We start from the raw sequence: 25,184 nt of genomic DNA, 5'->3' as shown, positions 1-25,184 counted from the left end.
AGGTATATTTGTGTCCGTGGAGGCCTGCTAGTATTTTATGTATATGCATCCTAAGTTGGTTACCAAATGTACTCATATATGCAACTTGTTTTGCAACAGGAAATGAGCAGGCTGTGACAGGAAAATTAAATTTCTGCCAACTTAAATTCAACATAAAATATTCAGAATACACATTATGTATGTACTGTCATTATTATATGAAGAGCTTTTTTAAGTTTTTAATATAAGAAGGGATGAAATTTTTTTAATACCAATTCTTTTATATTTTATTACTGATTTCAAGTCTACTAATGTTAAAGTGGAAAATTTTCATCACTTCTTCTGTTTTAAGTCACTGATAATGTGACCTGGTTTAATATACTAAAAGTATCATCATGTTGTTTAATGTTTTCTAAGTTCCTTGCTTATGTTTATTCTTTTACAAAATTTGACATAATCTCTTAATATTTAAACTAGATGACCATGAATAGATTTGCCTTCTTGGTTATTTTACATGTTAGAGTAATAGAATCATTCTATCACCAGCAATTATTCTTTATTGAATTCAACAGGCAAGTTATTAGGGGATAGCAAAGAAGCAAAAATACAGTCTGCACCTTTAAGGCCCTTACTGATTCCTGAGAGAGATGAGAGTACACAACTAGTTGGATGATGTCAGTCAGAATGTGAGTCCTATGTGAGGCTGAAAGGTCTGGGGCAGCACAGAAGAGGAAGGGAGTCCTGTGGGAGGAGGGCGGGCTGCCACTGGCCTAAGCCTGAAAAGACAGGCCGGGGTTAGGGACAGGCAGAGGCAAGGAGGAGGAGGCACCAACGTGCAGGACTCATCTTGTTTTGCTGTAATGTAGAATATGTGAAGGAAAGAAGTGAAGTAAACACAGTTTGTGGCCAGAGAGCAGTAGGTCTCTGAATGATAACGAGTTTAACTTGAAAGGGTTCGGAGCCTGTGAAGCTTTTTAAAGGGGAGAACATAAATATGAATTTGGTGTTAGCAGTCAAATGACCACTGACTATTTCAAGCATTTTTAGTCTAAATTTGTCATTCAGCACAAGAGCATGATGCTGTCCTATTCAGAAGTATGTACAGCATGTTTCTCATTAGGAATTCCAGGTTGATAAACCACTCACATGTTTTCATCTGGTCCCCACGTTATTAACAAAAGAGTGACTGGGGCAGCAAGTACAATTTGTACCTAGAACAGAATTTCTGTCCATGAGAAATTAATTGGCCTGCCTAGAGATCAACCTCATTTAAGTTCCTGGCCTCATTAGCTCTGTAGTCAACCAGCAGAGCTAGAATCTAAATGGAAATTGCCATCTGTCCAGATAAAGATTAAAAAGGTAAAAAGAACATACACATTTTCCAGCATAGAATAATTGTTGGCTCCATTACATAGTTTCTTTTCAGAAAAATCATTTGAAATTTCATTGCTTTTACCAGTAGGAGATCTTAAGTCTAAGAATATAGTCTGGAAAATAACTTATAGGTGTGTAAGTTTGTAAGGTAAAAATGAAAATGTTGTTGACATTTTGATCTAATAGATCCATAGATCTTGTTTACATCATAATCATTACTGGTCAATGAAATTATTAGTTCTAAATGACTTATTAAATATAAAACTTAGCTAATCTAAAAAATTTCTCTTTTTTTTATATTCAAACATTAATTATTTACTAAGTGTCAAGTATTAAGTTTAGGTACTTTGGCTCATTTAATCCTTTTAACAGCTTTGCAAGATATGTGTTGTTAGCTCTCTCTTCACAGATGAGGTATCACATTACATCTCATCTGGCAGGAGCAGAGCTGGGTTTTTAAGCTTGTGCTTCAAAGCCTAGCTCTTAACCAGTCCCCCATATGCTAAGCATACGTGCATGATACTGAATGCACCAAGTAGCTTAGAGTTAAATGGAGTCTATATTAAATTTAACTATTCTAGTTTTTATCACTAATCAAAATGAAACAACCTTTTACATAATCCTGTTAGCTATGATAGTCTTTTATACATTTTAAGACCCTGTCAGACTAGTTATAATAGAATGAACTGAGTATTGCTTCTTTAGTGCTAGGAGTACTAGTTCCCAAGCTGAATCTCCTAGTCAGTTTTTCATTTAATAAAACAAAAAACAATGTAGGCTGGGTGTGGTGGCTCACACCTGTAATTCCAGCACTTTGGGAGGCCAGCGCAGGAAGATCACTCAAGCCCAGGAGTTCAAGACCAGCCAGGTCAAAGCGAGGCCTCATCTCTACAAAAAAAAAAATATGTAAATGGCAGTACATCATTTTGCCTGATTGCCCCATATAAACTCTTTGTGTACCATTTGTGACATTCTTAAAAATCTTAAGTATAGTTATTGGCTAAAATTTAGATTTTACAAATTGTTTCATTTAAGCGTTCCATAATCACATATAGTAGCTGTTTGATGTGGCCTCTGAAGCTGGGTTCAAAACCACCCTGAACTACATTATTATTAGCCTTTTCCAGATTTACCAGTGGTTTACAGTGATATATCAATATGATGAAAGTCAGTACCTAAAATGCCTGAAGAAAACTGCTAAACTGCTTGTCATCATGTTTTCACTTTTGAATAAAATTTATTCCCCCCCACCAAATTCATGTTTTAAGCCTTATACCCTAGCAGAGGGGAGAGGGAGTTTTTATAAGCACAAATATTTAGTAGGGTTAAAATTTAGGATATTAGAAAGTGTCAAAAAAAAAAAAAAAAGGAATAAGACCTACTATTTGATAGCACAGTAGGGTGTCTATTGCCAATAATAACTGTATATTTTAAAATAAAAAATGTAATTGGATTGTTTGTAACTCAAAGGATAAATGCTTGAGGGGAGGATGAAAAGAGAAAATGTCAACACTTCTTGGATTATCTAACAGCTGTTTGGATCAAACAAAGATTAATTAAAAATAAAATCTTCATTAATAAAAATTCATACTTTTTAAATTTTTTTTTAACTTAATAATTCTTTTCAGTTCCAAGATCCCATTCAGGAGACCACATTAAATTTAGTCATCTTGTCTTCTTAGGTTCCTCCTGGCTCTGACAGTTTCTCAAACATTTTTTGTTTTTGATGACCATGACAATTTTTTGAGACATGGTGATCAGATATTTTGTAGACTGTCCCTCAGTTGCAAATTGAGTACTTTGTAATATTTTGGATATCAGTCCTTTATCAGGTATGTTCTACAAAGATTTTCTCCCAGTGTCTGCCTTTTCTTTTAAAAATTTTTAAGTTTTTGTGTATTTTTTGCTTTTATTATTATTTTTAATTGACACATAATTGTGTATATTTATAGGGCACAGTGTGATTTTTGATACATGTACACAGTGTGTAATAAATCAAGGTGGTCAGCACATCCATCTCCTCAAACACCATTTTTTTGTGTTGGGAACATTCAAAATCCACTCTTTTGCTATTTGAACATATACAGTAAATTGTTATACTCTCCATACAGTGCTATAGAATACTAGAACTTATTCTTCCTATCTAGCTGTAGTTTTGTATCTATTAACCAACCTTTGGCTACTGCCCACCTCCCCAGCAGCCTCTAGTAAGCACTATTCTACCCTCTACTTCCCTGGGATCAACGTGTTTAGCTTCCACCTATGGGTGAAAACATAACAGTATTTATCTTTCTGTGCCTGGGTTATTTCACTTAACATACTGTCCTCGAGGCTCATCCATGTTGCTGCAAATGGTAGTACTTAAATCTTTTTTTACAGCTGAATAGTATTCCATCATTTATATGTAACACATTTTCTTTATCCATTCATCTATTGATGGATGCTTAGGTTGAATTCATGTCTTGGCTATTGTGTATAGAGCTGCAATGAACATGGGAGTGCAGATAATGCTTCAAGATACTGATTTCCTTTCCCTTGGCTGTATTCCCGATAGTAGTGGGACTGCTGGTCATATGGTAGTTCTACTTTTGATTTTTTAAGGAACTTCCATACTGTTTTCCATAATGATTATACTAATTTAAATTTCCACCAACAGCGTACGAGAACTCCCCTTTCTCCGCGTCCTTGCCAGACTTTGTTGTTTTTGGTCTTTTCGGTAATAGCTATTTTTTTTTATTATTAGTTTTAGGGGGTAAGGGGTTACAAGTGCTTGTTTGTTGTGTGGCTGTATTGCATATTGGAAGAGATTGGGCTTGTAGTGTACCCAATACCCAAATAGTGAACATCGCACCCAATAGGTAGTTTTTCAGTCTTTGTCCCTTCCCACCCTTCCCCCTTTTTGGAGTCCCTAGTGCCTGTTATTTCCATCTGGCAATAGCTATTCTAACTAGGGTGAGATGATATCTCATTGTGGTTTTGATTTGTATTTCCCTTATAATTAGTGATGTTGAAGATTTTTCCATATACCCGTTGGCCATTCATGTACCTTCTTTTGAGAGATGTCTATTCAGTTCATTTGCCCATTTTTTAATAGGATTTATTTTTATTTTTATTTTTTGCTGTTGAATTGTTTGGGTTCCTTGTATAAGAATTTCTTGGGAATTTTAATTAGTAGGGCCCTTATGAAAAACAATATGGAGGTTCCGCTGAAACAAAACAAAACGAAAATAGAATGCCATATGGCCAGCAGTCCTATACTAGGGATATATTCAAAGGAAAGGATTTTAATCCCTTGTGGGATGAGTCATTTGCAGGTATTTTCTCCCGTTTTGCTGGTTGTCTTTTCAGTCTTGATTTGTTTTTTTTCCAGGCAGAAGCTTTTTAGTTTGATGTAATCTAGTTTGTCTATTTTTGCTTTTGTCACTTGTGCCTTTGAAGTCTTCTCCATAAAATCTTTGGCCAAACCAATGTTCTGAAATGTTTCCTGTATGTTTTCTTCTAGTAGTTTCATGGTTTCAGCTCTTACATTTAAGTCTTTAATCCATTATGAGGTGATTTTGTTCTAGGGTGAAAGTTAGGGGTCTAGTTTCATTCTTCTGCATATGGATATTCACTTAACCCAGCATCATTTATTGATGAGACCATGTGTTTCCCAATGAATGTTCTTTGTGCCTTTGTCAAAAACTGATTGGCTATAAATAGGTGGATTTATTTTTGGGTTTTCTGGGTTCTCTGTTCTGTTCCAGCAGGTCTGTTTTTATGCTAGCATCATGCTGTTTTGGTTACTATAGCTTTTTGTAGTATATTTTGAAGTCAGACAATCTGATGCTTCCAGCTTTGTTATTTTTGCTCAGGATTGCTCTGGCTATTCAGGGTCTTGTGTGATTCCATATGAGTTTTAGAATTTTTTTTTTCTATTTTTGTGAGGAATGTCATTGGTGTTTTGATAGGGATTGCATTTAATCTGTAGATCACTTTTGGCAGTATCATCATTTTCACAATATTCTTCTAATGCTTGAACATGGGGATGTCTTTTCATTTTTGTGTCTTCTTCAACTTCTTTCATTAGTGTTTTATAGTTTGTCATGTAGAGATCTTTCATCCCCTTGGTCTCAAACTCTTAGGCTCAAGTGATCCTCCTGCCTCAGCCTCCCAAAGTGCTGAGATTACAGGTGTGAGCCACCGCACCTGGCTCTTTCCTTCCCTTGGTTAAATTTATTCTTAAGTATTGTAATTTTTTGTAACTATTGTAAATGGGACTGCTTTCTTGATTTCTTGCCCCCTGCAATTTCATTGTTGGTGTATAGAAATGCTACTGATTTTTGTATGTTGATTTTGTATCCTGCAACTTTACTGAATTTATTAAGTTCTAAAAGTTTTTTTGCTGGCGCTTTTAGAGTTTTCTCTACATAAGATCATGTCATCTGCAAACGGGCATTTCAACTTCCTCCTTTCCTATTTGGATATCTTTATTTCTTGTGCCTAATTGCTCTCTCTAGGACTTCCAAAAACAGGCAAACATTTGCATCACAATAAACCTGTAATTGTCAGTTGAAATTTGAGGAGTTTGTCTCAAACCTAAATGCTATGAAAGCGAATTTAGAAAGTCATATGAAAAGCTAGTACATAAATGAAGGAATTATATTATAGCCCTTTAAATGAACCCAAGACTGGAAGGCTGCAGAGCCAACTTGTTCCTCTTCACTGCTCCTTTCCCCACTGGATCACTGTTACTTCCCGGCTTGGGAATCATTTCTTGCTGAGCTTTCCCTCATCTGTGTTAGATGCCACTCCTTTGAGTTCCTACGGCACCTCACTCTGTCATGCTCTGTTGCCATTGAAATATGCCTCCCCTCTCCTGTAAGCTCCTTGAGCTCCAGGACTGTCTTTTTCATCTTTGTATCCCAGTGACTGTCATATGTCAGTGAATAATAGATAACTAGTTATGAGGCTCTGAGTTCTCGAATGTTTGACCTCAAAAGCTTTTCTTTTATATGAGAAAACAACTAATCCTTGCCCCTACAATCTCATTTTACTTAGCATCCTATCAATTGGAAATCAGTGTAATGTGAGAGGGATTCAGTGTGGATTCCTGACTGCCCTTCACTGGCCGTGTGGCCCTTCACTAGCTTGCTTGGGCAAGGCACTGCATTTGTTTTTCTACGCTTTAGTCTTGAATCCTTTCAGTGAAAGGTTTGAGTGGGTGATGTTCATGTTCCAATAAAGCTGCAAGGCTCTGTGGCCTAGCAGCAGAGTGGAGTAGTGAAAGACTAGTCACCTGACAGGCAGAGCGAAGTCACTTCCTCACCCAACCACTGAGTAGCCTGGTAACCCCTGCTTACCAGGTATTTGTGCATATCTACTGTGCCTTGAAGATTTGTGTATGAGATGTGCTGGAGGCAAAACAAATGCTAACGTAATTTAGAAACACAGATACTAAGTTAGTTAAGGATAGGTATAATTAGGTTAAGTTAGGTATAATTTGTGTTAATTATATTTTGCCATATTCTTATTATGTGAAAATTGGTTATTCGCATGTGGTATATGGGATCATTAGGATATAGCATTATGTTAATCAAGATAATGTTTCTCCATTTCTTTGTCTTCCTGGTTAATAAGTATTTAGGAAAGTTTATTTCTTGATAATGCTTGAAATGTAGTCAAAAAAGATAATTTGAGTTATGTTTTAATGTTGGCCAGTATGTTTTCTTTTGCTTCAAGAAAGTTTAATAAAAAATACTTAAAAATGCAAAACAATCTCAACAATGTAAATTTTTATCTTTTTGATACTTTTTTTTTTTTTTTTTTTTTTTTTGAGACAGAGTCTCGCTCTGCCCCCAAGCTGGAGTGCAGTGGCCGGATCTCAGCTCACTGCAAGCTCCGCCTCCCGGGTTCACACCATTCTCCTGCCTCAGCCTCCCGAGTAGCTGGGACTACAGGCGCCCACCACCTCGCCCGGCTCGTTTTGTTGTATTTTTTAGTAGAGACGGGGTTTCACTGTTAGCCAGGATGGTCTCGATCTCCTGACCTCGTGTTCCGCCCGTCTCGGCCTCCCAAAGTGCTGGGATTACAGGCTTGAGCCACTGCACCTGGCCACCTTTTTGATACTTTTTGTATTCATCATGATCAAGGATTCTGACTTTTGAAGTTTGTTTATTTTTATATACTTTCAGCTCATTTAGAGGCGAGTTTTGAGGAGGTAGAGAACAACCTGCTGCATCTGGAAGACTTATGTGGGCAGTGTGAACTAGAAAGATGCAAACATATGCAGTCCCAGCAACTGGAGAATTACAAGAAAAATAAGAGGTGAGTTTGAAAACTTTGCTACCGTATTCATTTTCAGTCTCGAAGTTTTCCATGTTACTTTACATGCTACTCTTTAGAAGTCCCGGCTGATAAAAGACAAGGGTTTCAACATGAAGCTGATAAATAAGCTTTCCAAAACTTTTTTTAAAAACCACTATCTGTTGCCATCTTTTGGAGATGAGTTATAGAAAGCTCAGGAAAGGGTAAAACATGAATCCCAAATATAAAGATGAAGGAGTGGAGCACAGGACAAAGTTTTCCAGCAAAATAGGAGCCCTGAGCTAGTTTTCTCCACGTGGCAAATGACTGGGTTGCTCTTTTCTTTTCTTGCTCTTCTCCTCCATTACTAGAACAGAAGGAAGGAACCTGAGCTCAGGCTGTGGAAAGGGGCTGGAGGGCTTCAAATCTCAGCTCAGTCACACACTACCTATGGGACCTTAGGCGAATTATTTTATCTCTCTTAGCCTCAATGTCACTGGTTTATGATGGGGATAATGATGTACCCCTATCATAGAGTTGTGAGGATTAAATGAATTAATTGTTACCTAATTCAGTTAGTGCTTTGTAAATATTAGTTATAATAATAGCTATTATCACTAGGCCAACCTGAACTGGAGATGGAAAAGGAGTCTAAGGGTAATAGCCTGCTAGACTAGCTCTGGCATCCCAAGTCCTACAGTGGTCAGCTCAGAGATGGAAGGTACAGGGTTGGTATTTCTGAAGTCTGTGGGGAGTCAGTCTCAGAGGGCATGAGACAGACTGTCGTCTGTGCTGGGCACCTCTGGAACAGAAGCTGGAGGCGGGCTTTGCTAGTTGGGAGGAAGCAGAAGTCATGGAATTGGGTCTGGCTGTGGCCCAAGAGCAGATTTGGTAGGAGAGGGAGATGGATAGATTGGACAGAGTACACTCTTGGTGTTAGGAGTGCTGATAAGTGGAGTTGTTCTGGGTCTAGTGACAATAACAGGAGTGGGTTGCTATCATGGACAGGAGGAGCTGGTCACTAATATACCACTCCCCCCACCCCCAAGGAAGCTAATACACAGGTGAGGTGGATTGCTGTATTGATGTTAAAGTCTTCTAGAATGAGGCCAAGGGATGAGGCAGAAATGAATAGCAATGAGTATTTTAGAACACAAGTTCTCAATCAGGGTCATGTATACTTAGAGATGGGCACTAAATGTTAATGGGCCGTAAAAGTCTCCTGGGGAGAGTATTTAAAATGGGGTTTCCTGGGCTCCGTCCTTGGGGAGTCCATTCTAAAGTTAATTCCAGTGGAGAAAGTTGAAATGACTCCTTTTTCCATAAGCCTCTAGAATGGTTTAAATTTAGAATGGTTTTAAACAGGCCTTCTAGGTGGTTCTGATATGGGTGGCCTGTGGACCATACTTTGAGAGACTGCCGGGCAGAGATGGGAGATGAACCCATCTCTGGGTTCATGTGCAGGCTGTGGAAGAGCTTCAGAAGAGTTCCAGGGAGGCCATGGAACAGATTATTTACAAAAGGTTGTATGTATGTGAATTTTCCAGAGGTGCTTTCTATACATTTCATTTGTCCCACAAAGATGGTAGGAGGGCGTATGGCAGCATGAACAATGGAGTGTTTGGCCAGGCGCAGTGGCTCACGCCTGTAACCCCAGCACTTTGGGAGACCAAGGCATATGGATCACGAGGTCAGGAGATCAAGACCATCCTGGCTGACACGGTGAAATCCTGTCTCTACTGAAGGTACAAAAAATTAGTCGGACATGGTGGCAGGCGCCTGTAGTCCCAGCTCCGGAGGCTGAGGCAGGAGCATGGCGTGAACCCGGTGGGCAGAGCTTGCAGTGAGCCAAGACTGCACCACTGCACTCCAGCCTGGGCGACAGAGCGAGACTCCATCTCAAAAAAAAAAAAAAAAAAAGAGTTCTTGTCAGAGAAGAGACTTTTTTTTTTTTTTTATGATAGAGTTTCACTGTTGTTGCCCAGGCTGGAGTGCAATGGCGTGATCTCGGCTCACTGCAACCTCTGCTTCCTGGGTTCAAGCATTTTTTCTGTCTGCCGAGTAGCTGGGATTACAGGCGCACACCACCATGCCCAGCTAATTTTTGTATTTTTAGTAGACACGGGGTTTCACCATGTTGGCCGGGCTGCTCTCAAACCTCTGACCTCTGGTGATCCATTAGCCTCAACCTCCCAAAGTGCTGGGATTACAGGCATGAGCCACCGCGCCCGGCCTGGAGAAGGGACTTTTGAATGAGTGGGTGCACCTTGTGACCCAGGGCATTTCCAGTCTGATATGTGGGCGTGGGAAAAGAGGAACTTCGGTTAAGAGGAAGGTAGCAGAGGTAGAAATGCTCAGGCTAGTCTTCATTGTTAAATGAAAAGTTAGAGAGACATTCTGTTGTAAAGAAGTTAGGCATGGAAATATGTTTGTAATACAACAAGAGTTTCAAGGAACATGGTAGGAAGGCTTAGAATTTTGAGAGGAAATTTTTGCAGGAGGTTGGACAGCTTGGATACAGGTCATGTGACCCTAGAAGGTGGTTTTCTCGTCTGTGAAATGGGGATAATAACGATACAGTACATTATAGGGTTTTAGGGAATCAGTAAAGTGCTTGGAATAGTGCTTGGCACCAGCTAAGTGCTCTGTCAGTGGCTGCAAGTTCTGACTAACTTGTATTATTAACTCGTGTAGCTATAAAGAGATGGGTAATCTATATATTTAAATAGCCCATTGATTTTTAGCTACATAATACAAGAATTATATGACTATTGTGATTTTTCTATCACGATGTGTTGAAATTTAGTTGTTGGAAACCTAGTATAATACCTTAAGATATTGCGGATTCTGTTCCAGTCCACTGCATTCTGCAGTAAAGCTAGTTACATGATTTTTTTGCTTTCCTAGTGCATATAAAAGTTATGTTTATACTATACTGCATGTAGTCTATTAAATGTGCACTAGTATTATGTCTTAAAAAACAATGTACATACCTTAATTAATAATACCTTATTGCTAATGATCATCAGCCTTCAGTGAGTTGTAATCTTTTTGATGGTGGAGGGTCTTGCCTCTATGGTAATGGCTGCTGACTTATCAGGTGGTGGTTGCTGAAGGTTAAGATGGCTGTAGCAATATCTTAGTTAAAATAGCTTAACAATGAAGTTTGCTACATCAATGGACTCTTTCTTCCAGGAAAGATTTATCTGTAGAATGTGTTGCTGTTGACAGCATTTCACCCATAGTAGAATTACTTCCAACATTGGAATCAATCCTCTCAAACATTACTGCTGCTTTATCAACTCAGTTTATGTAACATTCTATGTCCTTTCTTGTCATTTCAACAATGTTCAGAGCATCTTCACCAGGAGTAGATTTCTTCTCAAGAAACCACTTCCTTTGCTCATCCATAGGAAGTAACTCCTCATCTGTTTAAGTTGGATCACGAGATTGCAGTAATTCAAGCATATCTTCAGGCTTCGCTTCTAATTCTAGTTCTCTTGCTATTGCTACCACATCTGTAGTTACTTCCTTCACAGAAATCTTGAACCTCTCAAAGTCATCCATGAGGGTTGGAATCCACTTCTTCAAAATTATTGCTAATGTTTGATATTTTGACCTCCCACCATTAATTATGAACATTCTTAATGGCACCTAGAATGGTTAACCCTTTCCAGAGGTTTTCAGTTGACTTAGATCCATTGAAGGAATCATTATCTACAGCTGCTATAGCCTTACAAAATGTATTTCTTAAATAATAAGACTTGAAAGTTGAAATGACTCCTTATTCCACAGGCTGCAGAATCAATGTTGTGTTCATAACAATGAAACAACATTGATCTACTTGTTCATCTCCGTGAGGGCTCTTGGGTGACCAGGTGCATTGTCAATAAACAATATTATTTGGAAAGGATTTTTTTTTTTTCCTGAGCAGTAGGTCTGAACAGTAGGCTTAAAGTATTCAGTAAACTATGCCACCAACAGATGTGCTTTCATCCAGGCTTTGTTGTTGCATTTATACAGCACAGGCAGAGAAGATTTAGCGTAATTCTATGGATTTTCAGGATGCCTCCCAAGATTTTCAGAGTAGTAAATGAGACACTGGTTTCAGCTTAAAGTCACCAGTAGTCCTTCACAAGAGAATGAGACTGTCCTTTGAAGTTTTGAAGCCAGGCATGGACTTCCCCTCTCTAGCTATGAAAGTCTTAGATGGCATCTTCTTCCAATAAAAGTCTATTTTGTCTCTTGACAATCTGCTGTTTAGCATTTTCACCATCATCAGTTATCGTAGCTAGATCTTCTGGATAAGCTGCTGCAGCTTTTACCTCAGCACTTCCTGCTTCACCTTGCACTTTGTTGTTATGGAGATGACTTCTTACTTTAAATTTCATGAACCAACCTTGGCTAGCATCAAACTTTTCTTCTCCAGCTTTCTCACCTCTTTTAGCTTTCATAGAACTGAAGAGAGTCGGAACCTTGCTCTGGATTAGGTTTTAACTTAAGGAAGGGAAAGTTGTAGCTGGTTTAATCTTCTGTCCAGACCACTCAGACTTTCTCCATATATAGTGGGTTTGTTTTCTTACCGTTCATGTGTTCACTGGAGTAGCATTTTTAATTTCCTTTAAGAACTTTTCCTAGGCATTCACAACCTAGCTAACCATTTTGTGCAAAAGGCCTAGCTCTTGTCCTGTCTTGACTTTCGACATGCCTTCCTCAGTAAGCTTGATTATTTCTAGCTTTTGATTTCAAGTGAGAGATGTGAGACTCTTTCTTTCACTTGAATAATTAGAGGCCATTGTAGGGTTATTATTAATAATTGGCCTAATTTCAATATTGTTTTGTCTCAGGGAATAGAGAGGTCCAAGGAGAGGGAGAGAAATTGGAGAATGGCTTGTCAGGGGAGCAGTCAGAACACATACAACATTTATGGGGTTTGGGGCACCCCAAAACAATGACAGCAGTAATATCAAAGATCACAGATCACCATAATACATAAAACAATGAAAAAGTTTGGAATATTGTGAGGATTCCCAAAATGTGACACAGAGACATGAAGTGAGCACACGCTGTTAGAAAAATGGCACTGGTTTGCGTAACACAGCGTTGCCACAAACCTTCAATTTATTTAGAAAGTGCAATATCTGATAAGTGCAATAAAATGAGGTATGCCCACCCTTTAATACATACAATTGAATTTCAGGTTTTGACAAATTAAGATGATTAGATAGAAAAGCAGGCAATAAGATTTGGAGCTATGAAATTTTATTTGCTTTTTTTCACCCTCACCCAGTGACTTAGATATATTTTAATCAATGCATTATAATTTATGTGCTATAAAATGATGCCTGGGCATGGTGGCTGATGCTTGTAATCCCAGCACTTTGGGAGGCTGAAGTGGGAGGATTGCTTGAGCCCAGGAGTCCAAGACCAGCCTGTACAACGTAGTCCCCATCTCTACAAAAAAAAAAAAAAAAAAATTAAAAATTAGCTGGGTATGGTGGTGCATGCCTGTAGTCCCAGTACTCTGGAGGATTGCTTGAGCCCAGGAGGTCGAGTCTGCACTGAGCTATGATGCTGCTGCAGTCCAGCCTGGGTGACAGAGCAAGACCCTATTTCAAAATAAATAAATAAAAATAAATTTTAAAATAAAGTAACAAAAATTTAGGGTTGGGAAAAAAAGCATCACTTTAAAAACCAAAATCTACTGAGTCTTAGTGTGTTTTATATAATTGAAATGGCAGCATATTTGTCTTTTTGGAGGTAGAATTATGTAGTACAAATAGCATTCTTCTTAGAGTTAAAAGACCCAGGACCTGGCTTCGTTGGTAATGAACTCTGTGCTCTTGGACAGGCCATTCAGTTTCCTTTACACCTTACTCTGTTGTAAAGCTTTGCTTAGTCTGGAACTTTCTTGACTAGCATTTTAAAAACTTCTTTAAAAATTGCATCTTTTAAATAAACTTAGATGTGATAAACAGATTTGTTGATAATGCCTGTTACTCTGAAATATGTAAGAAAAAGTAGTGTGCCAATTGAGAACTACCAGCTTATAATCAGTAGCTTGAAATCTATAAATAATGGTAAATATTTCATACTCTGATAGGCCAAATTTTCTAAAATTATAAAATTATTTTCTATTTCTCAAGGATACCAATGAGAGGGATTAATGTACAATGTCATAATAGTTTTTAAACCTAAGAATTTCAGTGAAAAGTTTCAAGGGTGAGAAATTTAAAGTAGTACTTTGACTTTTCAAGATTTAATTTTAAAAAAATTATGTAGACATTTCTTAATACTTATAGCATCTTCATAAAATAGATGTTTATTAATAAATGCTAATTTTGCATCTAATTGTCTCATAAGACATTAGACTTGCGATTTAAAGGCATATTTTTATCCTGATATCATTACTGATTCAATTCAAAGTTATTAAGAGAAATACAATTTGTTTGGATTATTGTGAAAAGTCCTTGAAGATCTCAGCTTGAATTTCTTCTCTGCCACTTGTTACCTGTTTGACCTTTTGCAAATGACCTATCCTCAGCTTTCTTATCTGTAAAATAGAGATAATGATAATTTCTGGCAAGGTTATTGAATATGAGACAGTTTTCTTCTTAAAGGGCCAAATAAGAACCAGTTTATTTAGCTCTCAGAATCACATGTGACTTAGTTCTAGTTAACTTGCTTCTCTAAACACAAATAGTGGAAGTACTGAATATGAAACACTGCTTAAATCTATTTATAAACTATAATCTTCCTGAAACTCTTAGCCTATTTCATTCAGCCTATAAAAGGATGAATTATCTATTTAAAAGAAACCCTTTAAAGTAATTTATTTAGTCTGATTATTTATATGGCTGATTAATAATTGATCATAGTGTAAATAAATTTTTGGTTAAAAACCAGAGTTGAGCAATTTCATTTGGCAAATATCGATTAACTAAAATGTATTTTAAATAAATCATGCAGAACATTTGCTATTTAGAGATATTTCATTTACATTTTAAACTACTTCTTTGTTACTCTTACTCATTCCTGGGGTATCAGAACTGGAAATGTGATGAAGGCTAGTGTAATTACACCAGAATAGTTTGACTGATGCAGAACTTCCATTTAACAGAATGGACTGAACAGTCATCTTTGCTGAAAATCCACTAAAATGATAATAAAGAGCTTTTAAAGTTACAATTCAAAAGAAGAAGAATGGAAAAGAAATAACAGTAGATGAGAAATGATGTTAACTTTTACGAGATGGAAAGTAGATAAATAAGTGGTAACTGACAAGCAAAGCCAAGAAGGCTGAAACCCAAGCTAGGATGTGAGTGCCTGGAGAGGGGAACTCAGAGAAGAAATATGTGCTGGTGTGTACCGCAGAATTCTAGAAGGGCTCAGGAATTGAAGGCACCAGGATCTTGAAAGATAAGGTGTGTTGAAAGCACATACGTGAAGTAAGATTCCTTGATCCTCCACTTAGCCAGGTGATCACCCCATCCCTAGCTCATCAGGCAACGTGGAATTGCACCTGAGGGGCTCCAGACTTTAACACATTCGAGGACAGGTAGAGGTACAACCGTATTGAAAACAGAGGAACTAAGTGAAAGCCTACATAGTAAACAATAAGACTGTTTAGGCCCCTTTCCCCAGTAGGTCCCAGAACTCTGACAGCCAAACTCATATCCCCTATGCAGAAGAATGGAGGGTTCATCTGCAAAACTGCACCTGACCAGTCCACAAGAAAAGGCCTGCAGATAGGGATATTTAGGTTGTATGTATGTGGTGAAACAGCTAGGTCTGCTCTTACCACCCTCTGATGCTGAGCTCATGCTCTGTATAACTTCAAATCAACTTTTGGTGCCTCACTCAAATACGAATGGACAGCTGAGAAATCATATTCAATCAAGAAAGCTTCCAAAATGAAAACAACTGAAATACATAGACTGTAAGCTAGTAATCAATATTTTTTAAAACCTGCAAAAGAATGAGAGACTGAGGAGCAGAAGAAAACTTAAAAACAAGGCTGGGTACGGTGGCTCACACCTGTACTCCCAGCACTTTGGGAGGCCAGGGTGGGTGGATCACGAGGTCAGGAGATCGAGACCAGTCTGGCTAACATGGTGAAACCCTGTCTCTACTAAAAATACAAAAAAACTAGCTGGGCATGGCAGGGTGCGCCTGTAATCCCAACTACTCGGGAGGCTGAGGCAGGAGAATGGCGTGAACCCGAGAGGCAGAGCTTGCAGTGAGCCGAGATTGCGCCATTGTACTCCAGCCTGGGCAACAGAGTGAGACTCTGTCTCAAAAAAAAAAAAAAAAAAATTGAAAAATTATAATTAGTAGCTTCAGATATATGGGACCATCTTGTAAGAACCCATTTTGTCTTTATGAGACAAGAAAAGATGCTATAGAAAAGGAACAAGAAAGAGCTTTTAGAAATAAGCTAGCAAAAGTAGGAAACTTCAAGTGAAGCATGGGAAGATAATGTTAAACCTCTAAAAGAACACAAAGTCTGAGGAAAAACTAAGAATGTGAAGATCATTCCTAAGTCCCATATTTGAGTTCTAGGAGTTTCAGGAATCAAGGAGTGAGAAGGAGGAGAGACAAATTTATTAAGCAAATAACATAAGGAAATTGTCCAGAATTGAAGGATATGAGTGTTTGAGTTTAAAAGAGCCCATGAAGTGTCTGACAAAATGAGTGGAGAAAGATCTGTTGTCAAATACGTATTTTTGTAAATTTCACTACACTAGGAATAAAGATCATAAAAACCTTCAGAAAGGTTTTATATTAAGGATCAGGAATCAAAGGGAACATCAGCTTTTCAGCAACAATGCTGAAAGTAGAAAATGGTTACTAAGAATATTTACTGGGCAAAATTTTCATCAAGCATGAGGAAATAAAGTCATTTCCAGATAGCCAAGGGCTCCAGTGTGGTTGATGTGAACACTTTGTCAGGAAGCTCCTGGAGGATATGCTCCACACATAAGGGAATAACCCAAGAGGAAGAAGAGCCTGCACCGAGCAGAGATGAGTCACTCCAGGAGGATTCATTCTGTTCAGAAGAGACACAAAGGGAATTTCCAGGGAGGTGGTGAGAAGCTTCAGCAAGCCTAGAGAGCAATTCATATTGGGACAGGAAAGCCTTCTGGAGAATTCTAAGTAGTGTTTCCAAGGGGGAAAAAATGAAGCTAATGCACTGTCTGATAGGCATGGCAATATTGAGAGGAGCTTTATGACTCCTTTATTTATTTATAACCTTAATTATTAAACCCTGATGGAGGGTTTAATGAGGGATTACAGGTAAGTTTGTTTGTTTTAAAACCAAGCGAACAGCAAGGAGGTAGATATTAATGCTGAGGGGAAACAGAGTTTTAAAAGAAGAGAAATAATATACTACATGGCTCAGTCACAAACAGTCTTTATGGGATATTGGAATAATTAAAAGCAGAATTGTCGTAAAACTTGCTGGGGAGATGGGGGAGAAGAAGCATATTTGTGTTGAGGGGAAGCAGTGGTCTAAAATAGCTAATTCTCATCTTCTCCAGCAGGAAATCAAGAAGTAATATTTAAAATAGAAAAAATAAATATTAATATTTGCAGATTATTTAGAAATAACAGAGGTGAATACCAGGAAAAATAACTGAAAGAATTGAACGTGGCTGCTTGTGAAAAACAGGGCAGAAAGGTAGAGAGAGCTGAGGCAGGGACTACTTGTCTTCGCTATAAATATATCTCCTGGGTGCTGTTTGACTTCAGGAATGGATATGTACTATCAACATATAAAAATTGAATTAAACATTTTTTAATAGCTATAACATTCCCTGAATTCTTCTGCATGGAATACTAGACTGAATAGGTTGCCATTGATAAAACGTTTTGTGATCAGATAAGCTCCAGAAACACTTTGCATTTGCCCATGGAGCTTTGCAGTGTGCACCAGCATGCTAAAGGTTCTGAGAATTCTGGTGGTAAAGAAATGTTTTGCTGGGTGCCGTGGTTCACGCCTATAATCCCAGGACTTTGGGAGGCCGAGGGGTGGGCGAATCATGTGCGGTCAGGAGTTCGAGACCAGCCTGGCCAACATGGTGAAACCCTGTCTCTACTAAAACTATAAAAATTAGCTGGGCATGGTGGCATGCACCTGTAATCCTAGCTACTTGGGAGGCTGAGGCAGGAAAATCACTTGAACTCAGGAGGCGGAGGTTGCAGTGAGCCAAGATCGTGCCACTGCCCTCCAGTCTGGGCAACAGAGTGAGACTCCGTCTCAAAAAAACAAAGAAATGTTTTGGTTGGGCACAGTGGCTCATGCCTATAATCCCAGCTGAAACAGGCAGATTACCTGAAGTCAGGAGTTCGAGACCAGCCGGGCCAACATGGTGAAACCCTGTCTCCACTAAAAATAGAAAAATTAGCTGGATATGGTGGTGGGTGCCTGTAATTCCAGATACTCAACAGGCTGAGGCAGGAGAATTGCTTGAACCCAGGATGGGGAGGTTGCAGTGACCTGAGATCACACCACTGTACTCTAGCCTGGGTTACAGAGTGAGACTCTGTCTCAAAAAAAAAAAAATTTTTTTTTGACTCAGCATTTCATAACTTACTTGCTCACAGAATCAATTTGCATGTAACACATTAAAATTCTGTGACTTAGTATTCTACATAACACCATTTGAGGAATTTTCAAATACTGCTAGTGAAAAACTTCTAATTTTCTGGTTCATAAGAGATGAGTCGCTTAAAAATAAACCTCCTTCCTTTTTAACAAGATGCCATGCAAACTACGCTAATGACTTTTCTTACTCTGAAGAAAACGATAATATGTGATAGAAAAAGTTGGATATGTGATATGCCTATGTGCATGCATTTTTAAACAATGTTTGCACACCCTGTAGCTTTCCCAGAAATCTGGGCCAGAACACTGGATGAAGGTGGGGAGAGTGGGAGAATGAAGAATAATTTTTCACACTCCTCCAGTGCTAATAGTCTCTGCAATAGGTTCCTATGGCTTTTGTCATTCAGCTCCCACCAGAGCCTATAGTGTGGGCAGGGCAGCAATTTTTGGAGTTGAGAAGGAGATTGAGTTGCATTAAGTCATCAGACTATTTAGGGGCCAGCATCAGAACCAGAGTCTTCAGTCCAAGGCTCCCACAACACTACCACACCAACCCAAATGTCTCTTCTTTTTTGACGTTAAGTTGGAACAAAATGATTGAGTCCCAGATGCTTATACCAGTGCATCTGTAGTTTCAAATGGATATATGATATTTTGTCATTCATTTGACGGACATTCCCAGCAGAGAGAATAGATTCCTGCCCCTACAAAAACAGGAGTATGACCCATTCCTAAATGTGACAGTGGCTTCCTAGTCAGGTGATTCTCCCAGTGGGTAGGGAAATATACAGCCTAGGGATGGTTCTGATAGCTCTTACCTACCCTTGAGAAACATTTGAATAGATGTTTAATCCACTTCATTTGTGAAGTAAAGAAGGACATCTGTCTTCAGCTGGTTATCTGAGAAAAGTGCCATCTAAGACACTTGTGTGGTTGTAGGGGGAAGATACCCGTAAATTGCTTTTCTAAATACTTTTCTGCATGTAAAATGATATTACTGTTACCAGTGCCTTTATAGACAGGAATGGACAATGCCTTGATAAACAGCAAAACATTGTATAGTGGCTAGAATATGGCTATAGGTGAAGACAGGTACTCACACCAGTAGCTAAGTTGTCAGATAGTTCAGAAGATGAGTGCACAGCCTTATGAATCTAATTCATGGACCCTGGCAGAAGCTTTTGTAACCAATAGGAAATATATTTTTCATAAAGAAAGAAGAGCTGGTATTTAGTATATGAGTCAAAATAAAGAACTTAAAAACATTTACATGGACTTGTCTAGCTAGCAATTAGAAATGTGGGCTTGAAATTTGAGAGTCAGCTTACATTCTTTTGGATGTGGAGGAAGACAGATGATACACGTATAAAGAAAAAAGAAGGATAATTTCAGACAATGATATAAACCTTGAAGGAAATAAAATGGAGTGATAGTATAGTGGTAAGGCAGGAGGGGACTGCTTCAGCTTGGGTGAGCAGGGCAGGCCCTTCTGAGAAGATATGTGAGAAGAGGCTTCAATAAGAAGGCAGCCATATGAAGATCTAGGACTGTCCACCTCCAAACAGAAGGAACAGTGGGAACAAAGACCCCAAGTCATGAACAGTAGGTAGGTTTAGAGATAGAGCTAAATGAAAGTATAGAATCTCAACCTTCTAGATTTTTAATCTTTCCAGTGCTCCATAGTCCTTAGAGTGCTTATTGAAATTCTCTCACAATAATTAGTTATACTTGAAATCATACATAAGTGTGTAATTTAATTAAAATATTTCTTATTTCTAAATTTCTAGATCCCTTATGCATTCCCCTTCAGTACTTATGCATTCCCCTTCAGTACACAGCATACCATCAGAATTTCTCCAAAAATAGCAACATCTTGAAGAACAGTGATTTTAGCAATTCTTGTTAATTATAAGTGACTCATAATTTTAACATAGTCTTCTGTTGGATTCAAAACCTGCTTAGGGGCATACTGACTCCAGAAACATTTTTCACTGATTTATCCAGACTTTGAAATTCGGTTGTCTCCTAGAACCCACCTCCTGGAAGTTGTGGTCGCTGCTGCTTCTGATGACATTTAGTGCTTATGCATATTTTAAGGGTCCTGATTCTTTTTGCTTTATGTTTATGTATCTATTATAGTTAATGCCAAGGGACTCTGTCCTTCTTTTTGTTTGTGTTTTTTTGTTTTGTTTTTTGGTAACATTTGGACTGTGGACTATATTTAGAAAATCTTTAGAACAAAGCATAACAGATTTATTTAAGAGATTATGGCATATCTGTAGTGGTATTTGACCAGTCTATGTTCCAGAGAATAACCTGCCAAACTCCTGAGCTTCAGGCAATGACTGTTCAAGCTCACCTGCCAAGAGACTGGTGAGTTGGTGAATTGGGGAGAAGGGGAGATGTGGCAGGAGTGGGGCCCTCAGGCCTAGCTTTGCTGAGCTGAGAATGGGAGAGAAGAATTCAACAGCATTCTTCAGGGTGAAGATGGCTCTGGAACCAAAAGAGAAGATCCAGAGCACCTTCTCCAAAGGAGCCAAGCAGCAGGGCAGTAAACTAGCTTCTGCAGTTCTGCAGCAGAGGTCTGTTTGGACGCTGAATGAAAAGGGGAGCAGGAGAACTTTTCCTCAGGCAATGACTTTACAAAAAGGGAGTGGACTTCTGCATCCACTCAGGATGGAGTAACAGGGACCAGATTTATTCTCCCACCTGATACAGTGAAAAACCAGGCAAAATAAACGAGAGAATGTTTTTAAGACACTGGATTTTGAACAAAGGAGAGATGTGATGGTACCTGATAAATAGGAAACAAGTGAGGTGAACCCTGTGATTGCCTCTGCATCCTGCCTAGAGAGAGTTTCCAGGGTGCAGTGCAGGGAAATGGACCCAGGCAGAGCCTGGCAGACTCAGAGTTGAAGAGTTAAATCTGGGGAGATCAAGGCAGCTGGAGTTTACAGGACACAGTCCCAGAGAGGAGAGAGTTGCTGAGAGGGTGTCCATGAATATTCACCTGATAATACAGGTGAGAAAACTATCCAAGGCAGGAGGGAAAAAAATATCCAAGAGGGTGAGCTAACAGTGCTTGGCACTCACACAGTGCCTCTTCCCAATAGTCAGACTGGGAAAACTCATAATTACCGAGGTGTTGGGAAGTGGACTCGGTGAATTCTTGCCTCAGTAGGACGTGTAATTGGCTCTTATCTGAACACTGCTTCAGACGTGCTTAGCAAATCATAAAGCAAGCATCAGAAGGATCAAGCTGTTTCCAAGTAAATTAACTGTATTACAAACAAAGCTCAAGAGTATTTATAGGAATATAAAAATACCTAGCACCAACAAGATAAATCACAATGTCTGGTATCTAATCAAAGATTACTAGGAGAACATATGGATGAAGATAACCAGTCAATCAAAGCCATTAAAAACTGACACAGATATTAGAATTAGAAGACAAGGACAGTAAAAATTGTTGTTGTAACTATTCTATTCAAAAAGTGAAGTAGAGGCATGGAAAATATAAAAAAGGCTGAAACTTGTATCTCTTTTCTCCATTTTCTCCTTTTACTCCCCCTTCCCTATTAGATGCTAGATTTTAGATGGTTCCCAGGTGGTTAATTGAAAGTAAATTGACATTTTTATTTTATTGTGTTTATTACAATGTAATCACATATACGAGGCCAATGACCTCTTGAAAACAGACTGAGAGCTATGAATTTGTTGGCTTCATAAATGTGTAATCACACCTTACATTTTCTTTTAAAATTAAACCTAAGCTTATGAGTTGGCAAGGAATTGAACTTAACAAAATTTTTGCTCTAAAGTGTCTGTTAGAGAATAAATCTTGGCAGTTTCAGACTTCATGTGTAGTCACGAGAACAGATGTAGCTAGAATATTTAACAGTTTATTAGATCCTTGGGTTGACAGTAAATATAGTTTAGGACTGATATTTAAGTTCTTAAAGCTTTAATTTGAACAATGAGTATCTGTTTGCCATTTTGAAGTAATAAATATTTCTCTAACTGGTTTACAAAGTTCTTTTTGTTATCTCTTTCGCTCCAGTTATGTAAATGACACGCTGGGGTTCATAAAGCTTTTTGTTTTTAAGAGGCAAGGAAACCTAAAGTGTATCTTTGAGGTGGAGAGGAGTGGAGACTAAAGATGTAGCAATCTTGAGAAAAGTTTTTCAAAATTAAGCAAAGCAAAATTATTCTTATCCTGGGTTGAAAAATAGGTAATCCTTTTTCCAAAGTTAGATTGATTATAGTTTGTACATTATAATTTACAGAGTCTGTAATAACTTTCAGTGTTTTAGAATTCATTTATTACTATTGTGCCCAGCTAATGCTACTGGAGAGGTTTGATACTGGATTTCAAAGAGGGACATTTTTCCCCAAAGATAGCAGCATTTTCCTTCCTCTCTGGAAGTTTCCTGTTATGGTCTGTTTAGGCCCAATTTTTTTTTCCTTTTCTTTTTCTTTTTTTATTTTGAGATGGAATTTTGCTCTTGTTGTCCAGGCTGGAGTGCAATGGTGCGATCTCGGCTCACCACAACCTCTAATCCCAGGTTCAAGCGATTATCCTCCCTCAGCTCCCGAGTAGCTGGTATTACAGGCATGTGCCACCACTCCTGGCTAATTTTGTATTTTTTTTTTTAGTAGAGACGGGATTTCTCCATCTTGGTCAGGCTGGTCTGGAACCTGCCTCAGCCTAGGACCAATTCTTATAACTTATCAGAGAAGTGCATTATTATCATATAAAATAACATGTTACTTTTGAGGAAGAGAAAATAGAAGTTATAGTTCTTAAGGATTAATTCAGGTAGATTTGAGAATTTATTAGTTGATCCCAATATTCCTGCTGTACATGGGTTTTTAAAAGCTAAAAAGTATCCTTTAAAATTGTTAACATTGTTCTAGTTTGGGGAGAGTTAAAACAGGATTTTACCTCATAGTGAACCTTTAAGAATACTTCTTGGCCGGGCGCGGTGGCTCAAGCCTGTAATCCCAGCACTTTGGAAGGCCAAGACGAGCGGATCACGAGGTCAGGAGATCGAGACCATCCTGGCTAACACAGTGAAACCCCATCTCTACTAAAAAATACAAAAAACTAGCCCGGCGAGATGGCGGGCGCCTGTAGTCCCAGCTACTCCGGAGGCTGAGGCAGGAGAATGGCGTGAACCCGGAAGGCGGAGCTTGCAGTGAGCTGAGATCCGGCCACTGCACTCCAGCCCGGGCAACAGAGCAAGACTCCACCTCAAAAACAAAACAAAAAAAGAATATTTCTTAATTAAAATGAATGGGCAAGTTACATGACATACCACAGTTAAAATATTGTCGAAAAAGAAAGATTGTATCAACATTGTATAATATGAAAACATTGTTAGAGAACAAATCTGTGATTCATTGAAGTGTTTAACTTATGTTTTTCTTAGCTTTTTAAGTAACTAAGGTCCTTGACAAATCAATCTTTATTTACCTGAGTTGATACTGTCCTCGCTTGACTTCAACACCAGTATCCTAAATGTTCTTCTCTGCCTGATTCATTTTAGTTTTCTTTGTAGATGCTTTAATGCTGGTGTTCACTTGTGCTGTGGTCTTGGTTGTTGCCTCCTCTCGTTCTTCAGTCCCTCCTTGGGCAAGCTCTTCTACATCCTTGGCTCATCTGCCTGCCATAAAGTGATCATTATCAAACCACTGTATTCAGTGCAGGTCTCTCTTCTTACCTGCAGAACCAGTTGCCACCTACACAGCTCTTCCTGGACTTCTCAACAGCACCATACCCAAAATGGTCTTCCACAGCAAAACCTGACCTTTTTCTGTTGTAATAAGATTCCATCACTACAGATTTATCCAGGCCACAAATGTGGGAGTCTTCATAATCTCCTCTTTCCTCCTACCGTCTGCTCAGTTCTCAGTCCAGCCCAGTATTTCCTGACTCTGTTCTTGCCTTTCTGTCTTCACTGATCCTTCCCGGCGTTCTAGCCCAAATCTTTGTAGCCTGAGTTACACTAATAGCCTCCTAATTAGTCTTCCTGTCTGTAGTCTTGTGTCCCTTCATTTATATTACTGTTAGAGTGTTCATTTTTTCCCAAATGCAGGTATTAAGATTTCTCATCATCAAGATAAAAAATGAAATGATGATGGTGATTATAGCTATAGCCTTTATTGAACACTTAATATGTACCAGAGACATTGCTTAAAAACTCTAAATTAACTCAATAGAAGTCTCACAATGACCATTTGAGTGGGTGTACTCTCTTCTCTACCAGTAAGAAAAGAGAGATTAGGGGAGATAAACAACTTGTCAGGAGTTGGAAGTAGTGGTGCTGGGCCAGAACCAAATGTTTCCTGATTTTAAAGTCTCCTCCTATCTTTGATAGTAGACTGCCTCCACACAAAGCTATCTGCACTCTGTGCTTGGGTGCCATGGAGTATGGAAAGGACCTTGCTTCTCTGCATGTATGGACTGGTGTGGGCGATTCAATATAAGGGTGGACAAGCAGAGATTTTAGGGCCTGATGTCACTTGATCAGGAATATATTTGTATGTAGGATGCATGAGTTAAAAAAAAAAAAGTCCACCTTCTACCCTATCAGCTATAAATGGCAACAAGCCTGTAAGGATATACAGTTTCAGGTGGTGGGGCTTGACTGTGGATGGCTGATAAATGACAAGCCATTGATTTGGTGATAATTAATGGCAGCATGATTCTTTAAGGGATTGGCTAGCCACTAAGAATTTTGAATAAAAAGATCAGTAACACAGAGGTGATATACATTTTTAAAATAGTTTTATAATAAAAATTCTTAGCCAATTAGTTGCTGTGGGCTAGTCACTAAACACCAGTACACCAGTGAAAATAAAAGTGTTTTTTGCAGACTTGTTTTTGAAAACCACGAGATGTCTTCAGGGCTGTGTTGGCGATTTTACCTCATGC

At 38.6% G+C, this 25,184-nt stretch overlaps 1 protein-coding gene across 5 annotated transcripts in view; it reads left to right on the top strand.

Annotated features, from left to right (window-relative positions):
* The window catches only part of DTNBP1 (dystrobrevin binding protein 1), a 154,592-nt gene that overhangs the window by 47,481 nt on the left and 81,927 nt on the right, over positions 1-25,184 (top strand). For all 5 annotated transcript variants that reach the window (XM_033216298.1, XM_033216297.1, XM_033216299.1 and 2 more), the window contains one exon: positions 7,527-7,659. In XM_033216298.1, the coding sequence (XP_033072189.1) occupies positions 7,527-7,659 (133 nt within the window). The remainder of the gene's footprint in view (positions 1-7,526; positions 7,660-25,184) is intronic.

The sequence above is a fragment of the Trachypithecus francoisi genome, unplaced genomic scaffold, assembly GCF_009764315.1.
Source record: "Trachypithecus francoisi isolate TF-2019V2 unplaced genomic scaffold, Tfra_2.0 Lachesis_group10, whole genome shotgun sequence".
NCBI classification, from domain to species: Eukaryota; Metazoa; Chordata; class Mammalia; order Primates; family Cercopithecidae; genus Trachypithecus; species Trachypithecus francoisi.
This window is presented reverse-complemented; position numbering and strand designations above follow the sequence as displayed.